Source organism: Meriones unguiculatus, chromosome 8, assembly GCF_030254825.1.
Source record: "Meriones unguiculatus strain TT.TT164.6M chromosome 8, Bangor_MerUng_6.1, whole genome shotgun sequence".
Classification (NCBI taxonomy): domain Eukaryota; kingdom Metazoa; phylum Chordata; class Mammalia; order Rodentia; family Muridae; genus Meriones; species Meriones unguiculatus.
In genome coordinates, this window is record NC_083356.1 from 74600112 (window position 1) to 74616568 (window position 16457).

At 52.9% G+C, this 16457-nt stretch overlaps 1 protein-coding gene across 1 annotated transcript; it reads left to right on the top strand.

Annotated features, from left to right (window-relative positions):
- The first annotated feature begins 738 nt into the window (after nt 1-738).
- On the top strand, nt 739-15660 carry Plpp7 (phospholipid phosphatase 7 (inactive)). The gene is made up of 2 exons (XM_021663631.2): nt 739-1458; nt 14413-15660. The coding sequence occupies exons 1-2, from the start codon at nt 1008-1010 to the stop codon at nt 14775-14777; spliced, it is 816 nt and encodes a 271-aa protein (XP_021519306.1). The 5' UTR covers nt 739-1007; the 3' UTR covers nt 14778-15660.
- The last annotated feature ends 797 nt before the right edge of the window (nt 15661-16457 follow it).

Here is a 16457-nt window from a genome sequence, read left to right on the forward strand (position 1 = left end):
GCAAGTCCAGGACAGTCAAGGCTACACTGAGAAACCCTGTCTTGAAAAACAAACAAACAAAACAAAAATGCTGGGACTAGAGGAGTGACCCCAGCTCTCATATTTAAATATGTAGAGAACCTTGATCTACCTGATGGCTGGGGACATGTCAGCTTCACTCTGTAGTGTGACCAGCTCCTAGCACACAGCCAGGAGCTCAGGTGGCTATAGATGGGTACTTCGGTCCTTTGCACAGCTCAAGTACCAGGGACAACCTCCAAGAGGCAGATCTCTTCCCAATTAATCACCCATCTCTCTAACAGAAAGCCAGATTCACAAACAGCCACTGGAGTGCACCACAGTTCAATACAGTAAACTCAACAGTTTTTGTTTTTGTTTTTGTTTTGTTTGTTTTTTTAATAAGGAAGAAAGACAATTGGTCCTGGAAGCTTAATGTTCTCACTAAAGGGGCAGTTGATCTGGCCCCAGAGACCCAATGTAGGGTGTTCTCAGTGACACCAAAAACTCCCTCCTGGGACAAGATACCCACTGACCAGCCAGGGGAGCAGGAGGGCCCGGCTACTAAGATCTGCACTGGTCAAGAGTGCAGCTGGAAAAAGTAGGTGTTAATTTGGGGTCCACCTCTGCCAGGGTCAGAGACCAGAGAAGACGCAGCTGCTGAATCCAGAACAATGGACTACATTTCCCAGAGTTCTTCAGAGCCCAAGGACCAGCTATTGGCAGATTTAAATAGCCCAGGCCCGAAGCAGCCAGGCCTCAGCTGTGGACTCATCCTCCTCTCGCCTCTCGGTTGGCTCTCTTGGCGCTGGCCCCGGTGGGCTCCATTGGCTGCCCAGCTGGCACTGACGTACCCTTGGAGCCCGGTGGCAGCTGGAGGTAAAAAGCCATGTGCAATCCTCCTCTCTATATTTAACAGCTGCTACAGAGAAAGTGGCGGCTCTTGTCTTCTGGGAGAAGGTCCTTGGAACTGGGCTGGGACTGGCCTTCTCAGAGTGAGCGAGGTCACCATGCCAGCTTCCCAGAGCCGGACCCGTGCCAGGGACCGCAACAATGTCCTCAACCGGGCTGAGTTCCTCTCCCTGAACCAGCCCCCCAAGGGGACCCAGGAGCCCAGAAACTCAGGTAGGAAGGCCTCAGGGCCCTCGACACAGCCCCCACCTTCCAGCGACGGGGCCCGGGAGCGTCGCCAGTCGCAGCAGCTGCCGGAGGAGGACTGCATGCAGCTGAACCCCTCATTCAAGGGCATCGCCTTCAACTCCCTGCTGGCCATTGACATCTGCATGTCCAAGCGACTAGGGGTGTGTGCAGGCCGGGCTGCATCCTGGGCCAGTGCCCGCTCCATGGTCAAGCTCATTGGCATCACAGGCCACGGCATCCCTTGGATCGGGGGCACCATCCTCTGCCTGGTGAGAAGCAGCACCCTGGCCGGCCAGGAGGTGCTCATGAACCTGCTGCTAGGTGAGTGCCTGCTGGCCACCTGTCACCCGGCCCCCAGGCCTTGGGGGAGCCAGCCCCACCCCTTCCATGATCAGCAGGCTCTCCGAGAAACCAAGGAACTCATCTAATGAGGCTAGGCAGGAAGGGTGCCCCAGAAACGGACAAGCCTCTAATGTAGGGAGGCAAGGTCCCCCTGCAAATTGGGGAGGGGACTGCTACCCAGAAGCCAAGGCTATGGGGTGAGCTTGGGACTCTGCCGAGTGACCTAGAGCGATGTCACTGTCAGGTCATTGTTCCTAACCAGTTACGGGCATTACTGAGCTGTCCCCGGTGTGTCCTCCTCCGTGCTTAGTTCAGACGCCCTACAAAATGCCCAGATTCTTCTAGAGTCGAAAGGTTCCAGGGGCCCACCTACGGTCTCCTACTTAACCACTGAGCTTCCTGGAGCACCAGCCTGCTTCTTCCCATCCCACCCCACCCCAGATGTCTCTGGACAAAGGAGTCTGGTCCTCAGTTTCCTTTGCCACTAGCCCTTCCATGCTGGCCCTGTCCATGCACCGGTTGCCATGTGGTACCCATGTGGAAGGCAAGCCATCCCTTCTACCTGGAGATGATGCCCAGCCCCCACCCAGCTCACCCTCCTGGCACCACCTGTTCCTAGGGTACCCTGGGAGCCTTTGCTTCCACACTCTGAGCCAGGCCCAGGCTTGGGTAACACAAGCAAAGCTGGCTCCTCTGGTTCTAGGAGTTTCAGTGAAAACCCTGGATCCCCTGCAGCCCCTTTCAGAGCATCTGGAGCCTGAGCTAGGTGAGCACAACACAGAGAGGGAGACGTTATCACAGCCTTGATGAGCAGGTGGCTGGCTCTGCCCCCATCCTCATTCCTAACTCTCACTCCTGAGCCATCAGTCTTAGGTTACTGTTTTCTCCCCGTAGTCCCGGAGGCTGCCGTCCTGACATACCCATCTGATAGATTCGAAAACTGAGTTCCCAGTAAACCAAACAGCCTGGCCAAGCCTCATAACCTGGAGTGTGTAACAGTCCCACCCGAGGTAGAGACCACTGCCTTGGAGGGCCCATTTCAGGGCCGTGGGGGTAGGGAGAGTTGGGGAGAGAACAGGTGGCTGAGGTGCTGCAATAGAAGCTTCTTGACAGGGCTCATTCTGGTTATGTGACATTCCCCCTGTGCCCAAGATAGAGTCACAGGGGCTCAGGAAGCCACTGAGGAGTCAGGTTCCGTCATGTGAGTGGATGAAGCAGGGTGGTGTTGCCCCCAACCCCATCCGCCCCTTTCTGCCTTCCCTGTGTGCTAATTAATGGCGGTGACCGAGTGCTGAGCATTTCCTGGGAGCCACACTGTCCTATCTGATTGTCACTCTAACGCTCCCCTTCTACATACCCACCCCCCAAAGGGAGGGCTGGGGCAAGAAACTGCCTGAAGCTGGATTAGGACTGCGTGCAACTCCAGTCTTGTTCAGTGTTATTCTGAGGAAGGGGGAAGGGGTCTCACCTCTGGCTGTTCGGTGCCTCCTACAAAGTAGGGATCAGGGAAGAGCGGATGCACCCCAGTCTCCCAGGAACAGCCACTCCCAAAGGGGACAAGCTCCCCTTGCTGAAAGCATGCGAACCCCTGCTTAATCCACTCTCACACAGGGGCAATGCTCTAGAGACACTTTCCCTTCCCCAGACGCTGAAACTTTGAAGTCACTTCTTAGAACAGTGTTTCTAGGTCCTTCCGGCCACCGGCCACTGGCCACCATGGGCACAACCACGGTTGAGACCTCCCTCCTTGAGTAAGAGTGACCGTGGCTTTTTACTGTTGAAGAGCATCACTCATGAGGCAGGCGCAGTGGCGCATGCCTGTGATCCCAGCACTCAGGGAGGCAGAGGCAGGCAGATCTCTGGATGTTTGAAGCCAGCCTGGTCTACAAAGTGAGTCCAGGACAGCCAAGGCTACACAGAGAAACCCTGTCTTGAAAAAACAAACAAACAAGCAAACTCACTCACGGAGCTTTGTCATAGATCAAATACTATGCCATACACGTGCTGTGTTAGGACATAAAAGGGCTTCCTGCACATTGTAGAGAAGGGAAAGCCGTTGCTTAGGAGAATCAGGCAACATGCTCACCATGGTTGGTCTGGAAACTTAAGTCCTTCAGCTAGAACCTTTGCCCTCCTTGTCACCGTGGGCCTACACATCACTGTCACACAGGCTGTGTGGAGCAGGCGGAGTAGGTCTGGGGCCATGGCGCCTCCATGGAGTGTGGTCGCCAGCACTTCAGCCTAGTGGGAGAAAAGCATGACAGATAGCAAAGGTGGCAAAGGGCAAACGTGACAGATAGCAAAGGGCCTTAGCTGGCAGGGTGCTTATCTAGCATGCACAAAGCCAAGGATCCCACAGCACCACGTCAACCTGCCATCGTGGCATGTGTCCAAATCCTAGCACTCAGGAGGTAGAGGCAAGAAGATCAGAAGTTCAAACCCATCATTGGCTCCATAGTGTGAGGCTAACCTGAGCTATCTGAGACACTTAACCACAAGCTGGGCTTGGGGACACATGCTTTTGGTTTTGTTTTGTTGGCTTTTTTTTGTTTGTTTGTTTGCTTTTGTTTTTGTTTTTGAGACAGGGTTTTGCTGTGTAGCTTTTGTTGTCCTAAAACTCACTCTGTAGACCAGGCTGACCTTGAACTCAGAGATCTGCCTGCCTCTTCCTTTTGAGTACTGGGATTAAAAGCACGTGCCGCAGCCAGACAGTGATGGTGTTCACATGAGCCTTTAATCCCAGCCCTTGGGAGACAGAGGCAGGTGGATTTCTATGAATTTGAAGCCATCCTGGTCTAGAGAGCCAAATTCCAGGCCAAACAAGGCTGCTACATAGTGAGATCCTGTCTCAACAACAACAACAAAAAAGTGAGTTAGGTCTTGGCCCCACAATCCAGGCCTCACCTGCCAGAGGGACCCCAGTCACCTTCTCCCTGCAGGGCCAGCCCTCACCCACTAAGCAACAGACCTGTCACTTAACTAGCCTTCCGGTGCCCTGTCAGCCCGGAGTCCTAGGTCAGGCTGCAATCTGTTTGCCTGCTCTGACCCTTACTGTGAAAACTTGGTGTAGTCTGTTCCCACCTCAGGGGTAACAGGTCTGTGGTAGAGATTTGAAGGTTGCTGGTGAGGCCCGGTGGCTGATGTCACTACTGCAAGCACTGCAGGGCCTGGAGGCATCTGTCCAGCTCGGCCCTCACTCAGAACATGGGGCAGCTGACTAGTGCCCAGGGAACTCTCTGGTTGAGGGTGAGGCCTCATTCTACAGCCAGGACCCTGGGGGTGTATTAGAACCAGTAGAAAATGAAGCTGGGCCTCAGATGGCCAAGACAGAGTCCCCAGCAGTACACCCTCCCTGCTTCTGCCCTACACTCCAGAGAACCTAGCCTGAGCAATCCTTGCAGCTGAGGAAAGCTTAGAATCAGCCAGACCCTAGTACATACCCCACAGGCAAGGGCCTTCACTTCTTGAAGCCTCAGTTTCCTCATCTGTCAAATGGGTTGTTGGGACACTTGAAGGAAATATCCTAACATGGAGGGTTTGGCATGCGCTAAGGCCTGGAGCATTTAGGTGGCCATTGTCACCACCACTAGGTTCACTTCCTGCCTGGTCCCCATCTGTGTTCTAAATGCTAATGCGGTGACCCCATCACCTTCATCCTCCCTCCCCTAAGCACCAGGCTGATGGCCCTACAGGGAGCCAGGTGATGGGTAACTGGGCCTGTCTCTGCCCACCTTTCCTTGAAAGTCTGTCCAAGGCAGAAGGTGGCTCCTGCCTTGTTATCATGATCCAAGTCCTTTTTTTTAAAATGATCTATTTATTAGTATTTTATATGCATTGGTATTTTGCCTGCATGTTTGTCTGTGTAAGGGTTTCAGATCTTGTGAGCTGCCATGTGGGTGCTGGACATTGAACCCGGGTCCTCTGGAAGAGCAGCCAGTGGTCTTAAGCACTGAGCCATCTCTCCTGCACGGGATCCAGGGCCTTTAGTGAGGCTTCCCTGACTATGAACATGACATTGCGTCTGCAGGTGTCTTAGTCATTGTTCTATTACTGTGAAGAGCACCGTGGCCACGGCAGCTCTAATAAAAAGAAAGCATTTACTTGGGCTGGCCTACAGTTTCAGAGGTTTAGCCCAGTCTCCTCACAGCAAGAGGCATGGCTGCGTACAGGCAGACACAGTAGCAGAGGGCTCTACATCGGGATCCCCAGGGAACAGGAAGAGAGAGACCCAGCCTGGCCTGGCCTGTTTAAACCTCACACCCTTCCTCTAACAAAGCCATACCTCCTAATCCTTTCAAATAGCGCCACTCCCTAAGCATTCAAATCTATAAAGGGGGGGTCATCCTTACTCAAGCCCGGGTGCGCCTGCATACGCAGAGACTAGAGAACATCCAGTGTTGTTTCTCATTGGTTGTCCCTCCTCCCTTCCTCCTCATTCTTTTTATTTATTTTTTTATTTTCATTGTTTTCAAGGCAGGGCTTCTCTATGTAGCCCCGGCTATCTGGGAACTAGCTCTGTAGCCCAGGCTGGCCTTGAACTCACAGAGATCCACCTGCCTCTGCCTCCCAAGTGCTTCCTCATCCTTTAAAGCATTCTCACAGGTAGGCTGGACTGGCTGGCTAGGGAGCTCAGTGGTCCACCTGTCTCTGCCACCCCCGTGCTGCTGTTAGAGGTACACACCACCGTGCCTGGCTTTGACGTGGCTGCTGGGGCCCTGAGTTCAGGTTGTCGTGTTTGTACGTCAAGCACTTTACTGATGGAGCCATCTCCTCAGCCCTGAACATGACAGCGAAAAGATTTTTATTGCAGAGTGGTGGTGACTCACATCTTTAATCTCAGCGCTCAGGAGTCAGAGGCAGGCGGATCTCTGGGAGTTTGAGGCCAGCCTGGTCTACAGAGCGAGTTCCAGGATAGCCAGAGCTACCCAGAGAAACCCTGTCTCAAAAAAACATATATAAATATATCTTACACTTTTACATTTATTGGTTTATTTAATTTGTGTGTGATCATTTTAGTATTTTATAAATTACAATTCAATGCCTTAAGTGCATCTTCATCATTGTGAAATTGTTGCTGTCATCTACCTGCAGGACCTTTTCATCTCCTTACACACAACTCCTTACCCATCCCCTTGTTCCCAACTCTTGGCAACCTCCTCTTTTGTGTCTATGAATCTGAGCACTCCAGAGACTTCCTATGCACGGACTTATATGGCATTTGCCTTCCTATGACCAACTTCTGTCACTTAGCTTAAAGCCCTCAGTGTTCGTTCTGAGTATGTGTCAGCATTGGTTTTTCCTTCAAAAGGATGTGGAGTACGGGATGTGGCATATGTGCCATGGTGCAAGCATGGAGGTTTACCTGTGCTAGAATATTTCCTTCTGTCACATAGGTCCATGAATCAAACTCAGGTCATCAAGCTTGGTTGATGACTTTAGCCACTAAACAATCTGGTCAGCCTGACTTGCTCCCTTTTCCTGGCTGGATAATATTAGATGGTGCAAATGGGCCCCAATGTGTTTATCCATTATCCAGTGATACGTGTCTCCACTTCCTCATGCTGTGAACAGGGGCAGGTGCCTCTCGGTCTTCACTCCCAGCTCTTTTATTTATTTGTTTGTTTGTTTGTTTATCTATCTATTTCTCTATCTATTATTTATTTAAATTCATTTTTAAAAATTTATTCACTTTACATCCAAATTGTAGACCCCTCCCTCATCTTATCCCGGCACCACCCTCCCTCTTTCTTCTCTCCTTTCCCTCCGCTAGTCCTCAGAAAGGGGGCACCCTCCTCCCCTACCAACTGACCCCAGCTTGTCAAGTCTCATCAGGACCAGCTACATCCTCTTCCTCTGTGGCCTGGGAAAGCCGCCCCACCAGGGGGAAGTGATCAGGAGCAGGCAACAGAGTTCATGTCATAGATAGCCCTTGCTCCCCTTACTAGGGAACCCACATGGAGACTGAGCTGCTTATCAGCTGCATCCAAGCAGGGAGTTCTAGGTCCTCTCCATGCACGGTCCTTGGTCAGTGTGTCAGTCTCCATAGGCGGCCCCCCCGCCCAGATTTGTTAGCTCTGTTGGTTTTCTTGTGCAGCTCCTGTCCCCTCCAGGTCCTTCTATCCCCCCACTCTTGCGTAAGACTCCCTACGCTCTGCACAGTCAAACTTTGGGCACTCCTTGTTCTTTTGGCTGCTCAGAAGTGGATTGTTGGTTCACCAATTTTCCTGGTGGGAAAACAGCCTCATGTTTTTCATTTCAATTGGACATGTCACTTGCTCCTGGCTGTGCGCAAGCATTCCAGTCTCTCCAGCCTCACAACACCTTTTATTGTTGTTATTATTATTACTATCATCATCATCATATTTTTTAGGCTGGTATACGAATGAGTTTCACCATGACCAACACTTAATATTTGTTGTGTTGCTTTTGTTCATCTTATTTGTTTGGAACTTTTGAGGCAGGATCTTATAGCGCCCAGGGTGGCCTCAAACTCACTATGTAGTTGATGCTGGCCTTGAGCCCCTGGGCCTTCTGGTCCCAAGAGCTGAGACTACAGTTATGTGCCTCCATAACCCACCCTTGTTTGTTTGTTTGTGTGTTTGAGACAGGATCACATGATCGCTGGTCTCAAGCTAAGCATCCTGCCTTCCCTCCAAATGCTGGGATTGTAGACATGAGTTCAGCTTACAGAACTATAGGTGTGTGTGTATGGGTGTGTACTTGTGAGTGGAGGCCAGAGGTCTCTCTGGTATTTCCTCAGCTGCTCTGTATTTCCTTGTTTTGAATCAGGGTTATTGATTTGGCTAGCCTGGCAATCCAGGGAGCTCCCAGGATCCTCCTGTCTCCACCCCCTATTGCCAGACTATAGAGGCACACTGCCACGCCTGGCTTTTATGGGCATGCTGGGGACTAAACTCAGATCCTGAGTCTGCCAGGCAGGTAGTCTCCCAACTGAGCCATCTCTGAGGCCCTGGGACAAGACTAAATAGGATTAAGCAGAAATTGAGAGGACGATCCTCGGATGGAGGTAGCATTCCTCTAAGGTTGAGCAGACCCTGGCTGACACACGTCCTGGAGGAGGCGCTCTGGGTCAAAGGCGATGCTGGCCTTGGTGCCAGCTTGTGGTCCACGGAAGGTAGGTCACAAAGTCCCTCCCCAAGAGTAGCCTGTTTGTGTTTTGGGCACCATGCCTCCAGCTCTCTCCCTGCACATGCCAACATACAGCATGTGCCCCTGTTATCTTTGGTTAGCGAGGCCTCAGCTCTCAGGGATGTGCTTGGCTGTATGGCCCACATTTGCAATCCTCTCTCTCTCTCTCTCTCTCTCTCTCTCTCTCTCTCTCTCACACACACACACACACACACACACGCAGCACGTACAAACCATGCCCCTTTATGCCAAGAACAGAGGATGAAGCCTCTTCAGCCTTGAGCTTCCCACTCAGCCCTCAGCCAACTCTGTAGAAGATACATGCGTCTCTCCTACCTCCTGCCCACCAGCTCTTGCTCTTGGGGACAACATAGGCGACAACTTCTCAAGAGACTATGTACCTTGCCGCTGACTGGAGGATATTTAGGCTGATCTCTAATCTTCAGTCGGATACAATTCTGCCTCCAAAGGTGGGACACCACTCTGTGTTATCTATGTACTCTGTGACAGCCAGCACCCTGGGGGGTCTTTGGCCACACCTTCTGGGTCAGGACTCAGAAGAGAATTCACCATGCAGAGCAGGGCAGGTCTGCCCAGTGTGTTCACACAGCCAGTAGTTTCACTCTGGGACCTGCTCCCAGTAACACAAGCCTCTTGGCTGAGCGGGTACCCTGGGGTTTTGTGCCCAGGATTCTGAGGGTCTCCCTGGAGACAGTGTATGGATTCCTCAGGGTAGGAAGCAGAGGCTTGCGGATGTTCCGCTGTGAAGAGCCGTTTGTGTCAGGAAAGTAGAGGACAGCCCAGGACCTACCCCATAGCAACCTGGCAGAGCCTCGGGTAGAAGGGACATACAGGAAATAGGAGAGATGCTGTACACAGGCACACACTCCTCAGAACAACAGCGCAGGAAATCCAGGAGAGCAGAGAAGTCGGAGCTGAAGGCCAGGCCCATCCCCGCCTCCCACTGTGTTCCATTCACCCAGCTCGTCTGCTTCAGAAATGCTCCCAGGCAGACCATGTCTTTTTAGAATGTTGCTTTGACTTTTTAAAAGATAACTTTTTTTTTTTTGCAAATGTGTCTACATATATATATACATATATATGTATCATAAAAATGTCACTTGAATCTTTCAAAGTACACGGTTCATTGACATTAAGCATTACTGTGCGGCGACAGATGTCGCCACCACACATCCCAGAAACTCATGCTTTTACAGAGTTGGAAGTCCGCCCCCATGGAGCCCTAACTCCCAGCCCCACGCAGCCCACTCTGCTTCTGTGTCTATGCGCTCAACTGCTCCAGGTCCCTCATGGAAGGAATTCTATGGTATTTCCTATCTGGTAAAAATAACCAGGGAGGGGGCTGGAGGGATGGCTCAGCTGTTAGGAGCACTGAGTTCAATTCCCAGCGACCGCATGGTGGCTCACAACCATCTATACTGGGATCTGATGCCCTCTTCTGGTGTGCAGGTGTACATGCAGCTAGAACATTCATCTGCATAAAATAAATATATAAATAAATTTAAAAAAAATAACCAGGGATAAAGGCAGGGTCTCCTGTAGCCCAGGCTGGCCTTAAATTCACTCTGTAGCCAGGGATGACCTTGGAGTTCTAATCCTCCTGCTTCCGTCTCTGGTGTGCTAAGAGGACTGCCCTGTGCCCCCAGGCCTGTTTTCTGCAGTGCTGAGGCTTAAACCCAGGGCTTCATGCATGCTAGGCAAGCATTCCACTAATCTACACCCCCAGCTGAAAAGAACCTGAAAACCAAGTATACGAAAAAGACGTCCATGGGGTCGGGGGATTGAGTTCCAAGACTGCTCCCACCTCCTACCTCCCCCCTCCCCTCCCACCCCTGCTCAGAGAAAAGCCCTGACATTAGGAAGGCTGGTACCTCGCACACCTCTGCGTCTAGGCAGACTCTCATCACTCGTTTTATGGCATGACTGTAAATCCTGCCTTTTAGTTGGCCTTTTTCCTTAGCATGCCCGCCCCGTAGCTCTCTCTCCCTTGGTGGCTATAAATACTTGGCAGCCTTGTCATTTGCAGTGGCTGCTGGGCACTCATTGTCTAGACTCAGCCATGGTGTGTTGCATCTGTCTGGCCTTGAAGGGCACTGGGTCGTTGCTGCACGACCTTCAGGGTTCTGAGTCACACTGCAGTGGGCATCCTTAGCCAGGGGTCAGGAGCGCACCCCGATCTCTTCGCGAGGAGGCAGCCTGCAAACTCAGAAGCTGGGGGTCCAGGTGGCATGGCGCTAACGCTGTAGAGAAGCAGACCTATTGACATCTACTTCCCAGTGGCTGTAGATCTCTGGCTTCCTCCTCCCAGTGTCTGAATGGGAATCAAAGGCAGAGGCCACCTCGGCAAGGGACTTTAACCCGCAAACCTGTCCCTGTCCTGTAAGGGCCTGTCTCTGCTGGCCAGCAGCCCCACCCCCACTCACACCTCCTGTAGCCTCCCTAGTCCTATAGAGGGGCGAGCTGGCTTCGGGGCCACCTTCAAGAGAATAACAGCCCAACCCCAGAAGGGGCCACGTGAGGTCCCTAACTGCCTCTCTGCTCTACAGACACAGCCACCGGAGACCTGGCTCTGTGCTCTAGTTTCCTGGCTGCCACAGGCCCAGAGGGCTGCTGAGCTGGAGAGAGAGAAGGCATCATCACCCCTAAAGCCAGGAGGCAGGCCTTCATAACAGCCAGACCTCAGGAACAACTTTGGCCCAGAATGCTCAGGCACACCCTCAGGCTTCCCTCTGGAAAAGGTGCTATGGGTGAACACCGATGATGTGACAGACAGCGTAGCCTCTCTGTGCGCCTCTGCTACGGTCCCGGGAGCTGCTCATATCGCCTGAGGGGGGCCCTTAAAACAGGCTCCATGTTGCTCCCTGGGGTATCAACAAGGGAAGGGAGCAGTCGAGAGATTGGCTCGCAAAGTTCATGGAGCCTCCAAGTGGCAGCTTTGAACCACCTCTCTCATCCTGGATCCTAAGTCCCAGCCACTGCCCTGCTGAACCTCAGTCGGTGGAGGCCCAAGGACGGAAGGGACCTCTCCAAGCCTCACAGGGAATCAAAGGCAGGCAGCTTTCACCAGCTCTCCCAGCCTCACCCCGCGCCTACTCCCAACTGGAAGGCACCTTAGCCCACTCTGAACCGAGCAAGGTGTGGGGTAGCAGACTGAGGGCCAGCTCAGTTCTCAGAGCCTTGAGGGATGGCAGTGTTTGCTTCTATTTCTAGCTCCAGCTTATGGGACAATCACAGCCACACCCAGGGCTGGCCAACTGGAGGAAGGGGGGAGGCTGTCTTGTCCTGTGTGGCTGTGAGGGCAGCCCTCTCACAGCCCCACAGACAGCTGCAGCCTACCCAGGCTCTTGCCCACAGCCCCCCACCTGGAGCAACACTGCTCTGTACAGCCCTTTGGTGACTGTCCGTCTCCTCCTCGGCCATTAGGAGCTCTGACTGGCCCCAGGTCTGGCACACACCTGTTCATCTGAAGAGCCAACCATACCCAGGAATTTAGGTGTGGAAGGCAATAGCTCTGTTTTGTTTGCCATGTCTTGTGAGACAAGGTCTTATCATATAGCCCAGGCTGGCCTCAAATTCATCATCCTGTTGCCTCAACCTACAGAGTGCTGAGGTAATAGACATACATTGCTATGCCTGGCCCATCATCAAATCTCCCTCTCGCTCTCTCTCACACATGCTAGGGATGGAAGCCAGGTACCTATACATGATAAACCCATTCTCTATCTTCTCTACCACTGATCTGCACCCCAGCTCTGTCCTTTTCCATTGCCATGAAAGTAATGGCCAAGAGCCCAGCCACTGATATACACCGAGAGGTTTAGAAACAGGATCCTGACAAGGCATCTTCCAATAATGGTCAGTACCTTACCTAACCTTCTGATGGGCCAGGCTTTTGAGGCAGGGATTTACCTGTTTTGCACAGGACTTAGGTCCTGGACTTCCTAAGCCCCTTGCCCAGGACAACTAGTCACTTTTGCAGGCACATACTGTGCCCCTCAGAGAGCTGGGATTTATGGTCTACACCTCACAGGTGGGGACAGGAGGGTGACTTTATCTTGAGACACGCAGTCACGGTGGCTATCCCTCACTGCTGGTCTGTCTGCAGATGACACTAAAAGGGACTTACAGGTGCCAGCACCTCACTAGTATCCCCTGCAGCCGTGAGGGTCTTCTCCTGACCTGGCAGTGTGGCTGGGCCTTCTAATGCCAGCCCTGGCTCCAGAGTGGAAAGGTCTGAGCTCCAGGCTTCATTGTGGCTGAGGAGGGTTTGCCTTGCCCCAGACTGGCACCTGGAAGCCACCATGACTAGCCAATGGAACTGGGCCCTGTCACAGTGCCGTCCTCTGATGGCCCAAAGAAGAAGAAGAAGAGCACACCAAAGCCACAGTGGGGTGGTGGGTGAGACAGGATAGAGACTAGGGCTTCCCCCAAACTTCTAAAATGGGAAAAGGGCCCAACCTACAAGCCACATTTCCAGTTGGTAAGTTAATTGACATTCGGAGACTGCCACGCTGTGTGGGACCAAGTGACAAGCCAATGGCTCAGCCTCACCTCCGTGAGGATGAGTTCCGAAGTGGCCACCACACAAGACGTGAAAGTGAACACACAGCCCAAGTCCAGTCTGTCTGTAAGGACAGGTTGAGCCTCCCCTCCTCGAGGCCTAAAGGGGACAATGGGGAAAAAGCAGAACATTCCAGAAAGAAGGAGAAACAAATGACAGTGTCTCATGCCCACAAGGCTTTGTTTTCTTCTGTGACGCAGAGTGATCCGTGCAGCCTGGCAGCTATGGAGGGCAGTTTAGGGGTGCCTTAAAATACTACACAGAGAAGCCAGGTATGGGCCACATGCCTGTAATCCCAGCACTTGGTGGGCAGAGGCAGAATGTCTGTGAGTTCAGGGCTAGCCTGGTCTACTAGTCACACAGCATGATGGCCACACAAATGCCCCTGGCTTCTGTGTCCTGACACTGCTAAGTGTGTGTTATGTGAATTACATTTCAGCTTTATAAAAATTCCTGTGCTCTGGGAACTGGGGGAGCTTCACGGACATGCTTTGAGAGGTATTCTATGGCCTAGGCCCCACATCTCAGCCCTGGGACACTGCAGGTGCCTGGAGCTTGCTCATGACCCTCATTAGTAGTCGTGAAGGTCGGGATCAGATAAGAGTGAAATAAGATGTCAGAGGGCAAGGAGGGACTGCAGAGATGGCTCAGTGGGTAAGAGCACTTGTTGCACAAACATGAGGACCTAAGTTCAAATCCCCAGCACCCACATAAAAAACTGGGCATGCCCAAGTACACGTGCCTATAGTTCCAGCACTGTATAGGCCAGGAACAGGAAGATTAAGGCTTGCCAGCTGTCATCACAGCTGCAGGTTCAGTGAGAGACCCTGCCTCAAAAAATAAGGTAGGGAACAATCGAAGAAGATGTTCATTGTTAACTGCTGGCCTCCGTATGCAAGCACACACTCACATAGGAAAGGTAGGAGAGGAAGAAAGAAAGAGAAAATGTTTTAATATGCCAAGCAGTAAGAAAAAGGAAGCTGCGGGGAGCTTCTACAAATGGGTACCAGGGGTGGCATTTCTGTTGAAGGAAGTGGATACCCCAGAGAAGGGAAGTCCAGGTAAACAGAAACAGCCAGTTCAAAGGCCCTGAGATAGGAATGTGCTCTCATGTCAGTAAGGCCAATGGAGGGGGAGGGCTGGGAACTGGAGATTGGCCAACCAGTGGCACTGACACCCAGGCCTCTGTGTCCCGTCCACAGCCCTGCTCTTGGACATCATGACAGTGGCTGGAGTACAGAAGCTTATCAAACGCCGAGGCCCATATGAGACAAGCCCTGGACTCCTGGACTACCTCACCATGGACATCTACGCCTTCCCCGCTGGCCATGCCAGCCGTGCCGCCATGGTGTCCAAGTTCTTCCTGAGTCACCTGGTACTGGCGGTGCCCCTGCGTGTGCTGCTGGTGCTCTGGGCCTTCTGCGTGGGCTTGTCACGGGTGATGATCGGACGCCATCACATTACAGACGTCATCTCAGGCTTCATCATTGGCTACTTCCAGTTCCGCCTGGTGGAGCTTGTGTGGATGTCTTCCAATACCTGTCAGATGCTCATCTCTGCCTGGTGAGCCAGCACCACCACCCACCACCCACCCACGCTCTGGGCAGAGCTGGGCCCAAAGAGGTGGCTAGAGGTGGGTCAGTGGGAACGGACTGAATCGACTGCCCCATCCTGGTTGCAGGCTGGCTTGTTAGTACTGTGGGGCCTCTTGTCTTTCTCACCGGACTCTGTGTATCCTGTGAGGCAGCCGGGACAACTTGAATGGCAGGTGTGGTTAGCCTCCATCCCTCCTAGAGACAACAGGCAAGAACAAGATGGCCGAGCAGGAGCGGAGCCTTGCCCCTCACCACTGTGACAGTGGCTGTTGTGCCGTGCTGCCGCACCACGGCACAAAGTTGGGGGAAATCCTCCCACCTCTCACCCAACATAGCTGCCAGCCCATCAGGGGTCACCGACAGCTTAGGGTAGCACGTTCCAAAAGGTGTCTGGGGGCCCCAGCCTGCAAGATACTTCTGGGGGAAAGGCTTTCGTGGGCCAATGCATTTTGGGAACTCCCACACACTCAGCCCCCACAGTGGATATTCACAAGGGTGTAGATTCTTTGGAAGGACACTGACGTGTCCTATAGAAACACCAGCTGTTCGGGTCTCGTTTAACTCAGCATTTCCTAAATTTATTTGACCACGCGAGCCTTTTCTCCAGGAATAACTATTAACCCACCAAGAACCTAGTGAATTCGGGAAGCTGCTGTCCAGGAGCCAAAGGGCCTGGGACTCTCCCAGCATCCAGCTCTGAAACCTGAGGAGAGCAGGCGCCCAGGCCAAAACCTACAGAAGGCTCCTGCCATGGTCTCTGGGCACTGATGCAGCTTTGGCTCCCAGGGGCCGGACTCTGTGACCTAATAGGTCGTTTCCAAGTCAGGCATTATGGATGCGCATTTCATGTGACAATACAGTGATATGCAAAGGGGCATTATCCCGTGTGGTCTTTAATGAGTGGGACACAGTGGCGTTCCCTGGTGGGGGTGGTGGGTTTTCTCATCCCACACTGTGCCTGGTGCCATCTGTCAGAAAGAAAAGAGGGCCAAAAGGAACTCCGCCCTGCTCCTGGACTCTTCTAGCTACTTGATGTCTCCTGGAGGCCACTGTCTGGCCCGGCGCTTTGGTGGAGGTCGGCTTGGGAAATTCCTTCAGTGGTACAGAAGGCTGAGGCCCCCTCCTTCTAGCCTCAAGCCCTCTCAGGGCTCCTCTCTCAGTCCCAAAGGCTGGATTCTTGTCCCCTGGGGGTGTGGAGTATCAGACCAGGGGTGCCAGGAGTGGAAATCTACACACAGATGGAGGGAGTGTGAGAGTGAGTCAGGATGGAGGGGAAGACGGTAAGGCAGGGGATACAGGATGGATACAAGCCCAGAGAAACTAGGAGAAAGCTGGAGGCTCCACGTTCCTGGAGCCAGCACTCAGCGCAGCTCACAGACCTTGAAAGGGGGTGAGTCACACACCCACTTAGCAGATGAGAACACCAAAGCCCCAGGTGGGCAGCAGCTTGCCCAAGAAGACTAGCGAGGCACACAGGTGGGAGCCAGCTGCCTCTCGGCATGAGGAGGCCGCTGCCCACCCTTTCCGCTCCCAGGTGTCAGCCACGTCTCTATGACTCCACCATCCCACGATCCTCTTCTCCGACCTAGGTATGTTTCTGTCACCCCACATCTCTCATCTCAGAACAAACCGTGTTGTCTCAGACCCTCCTC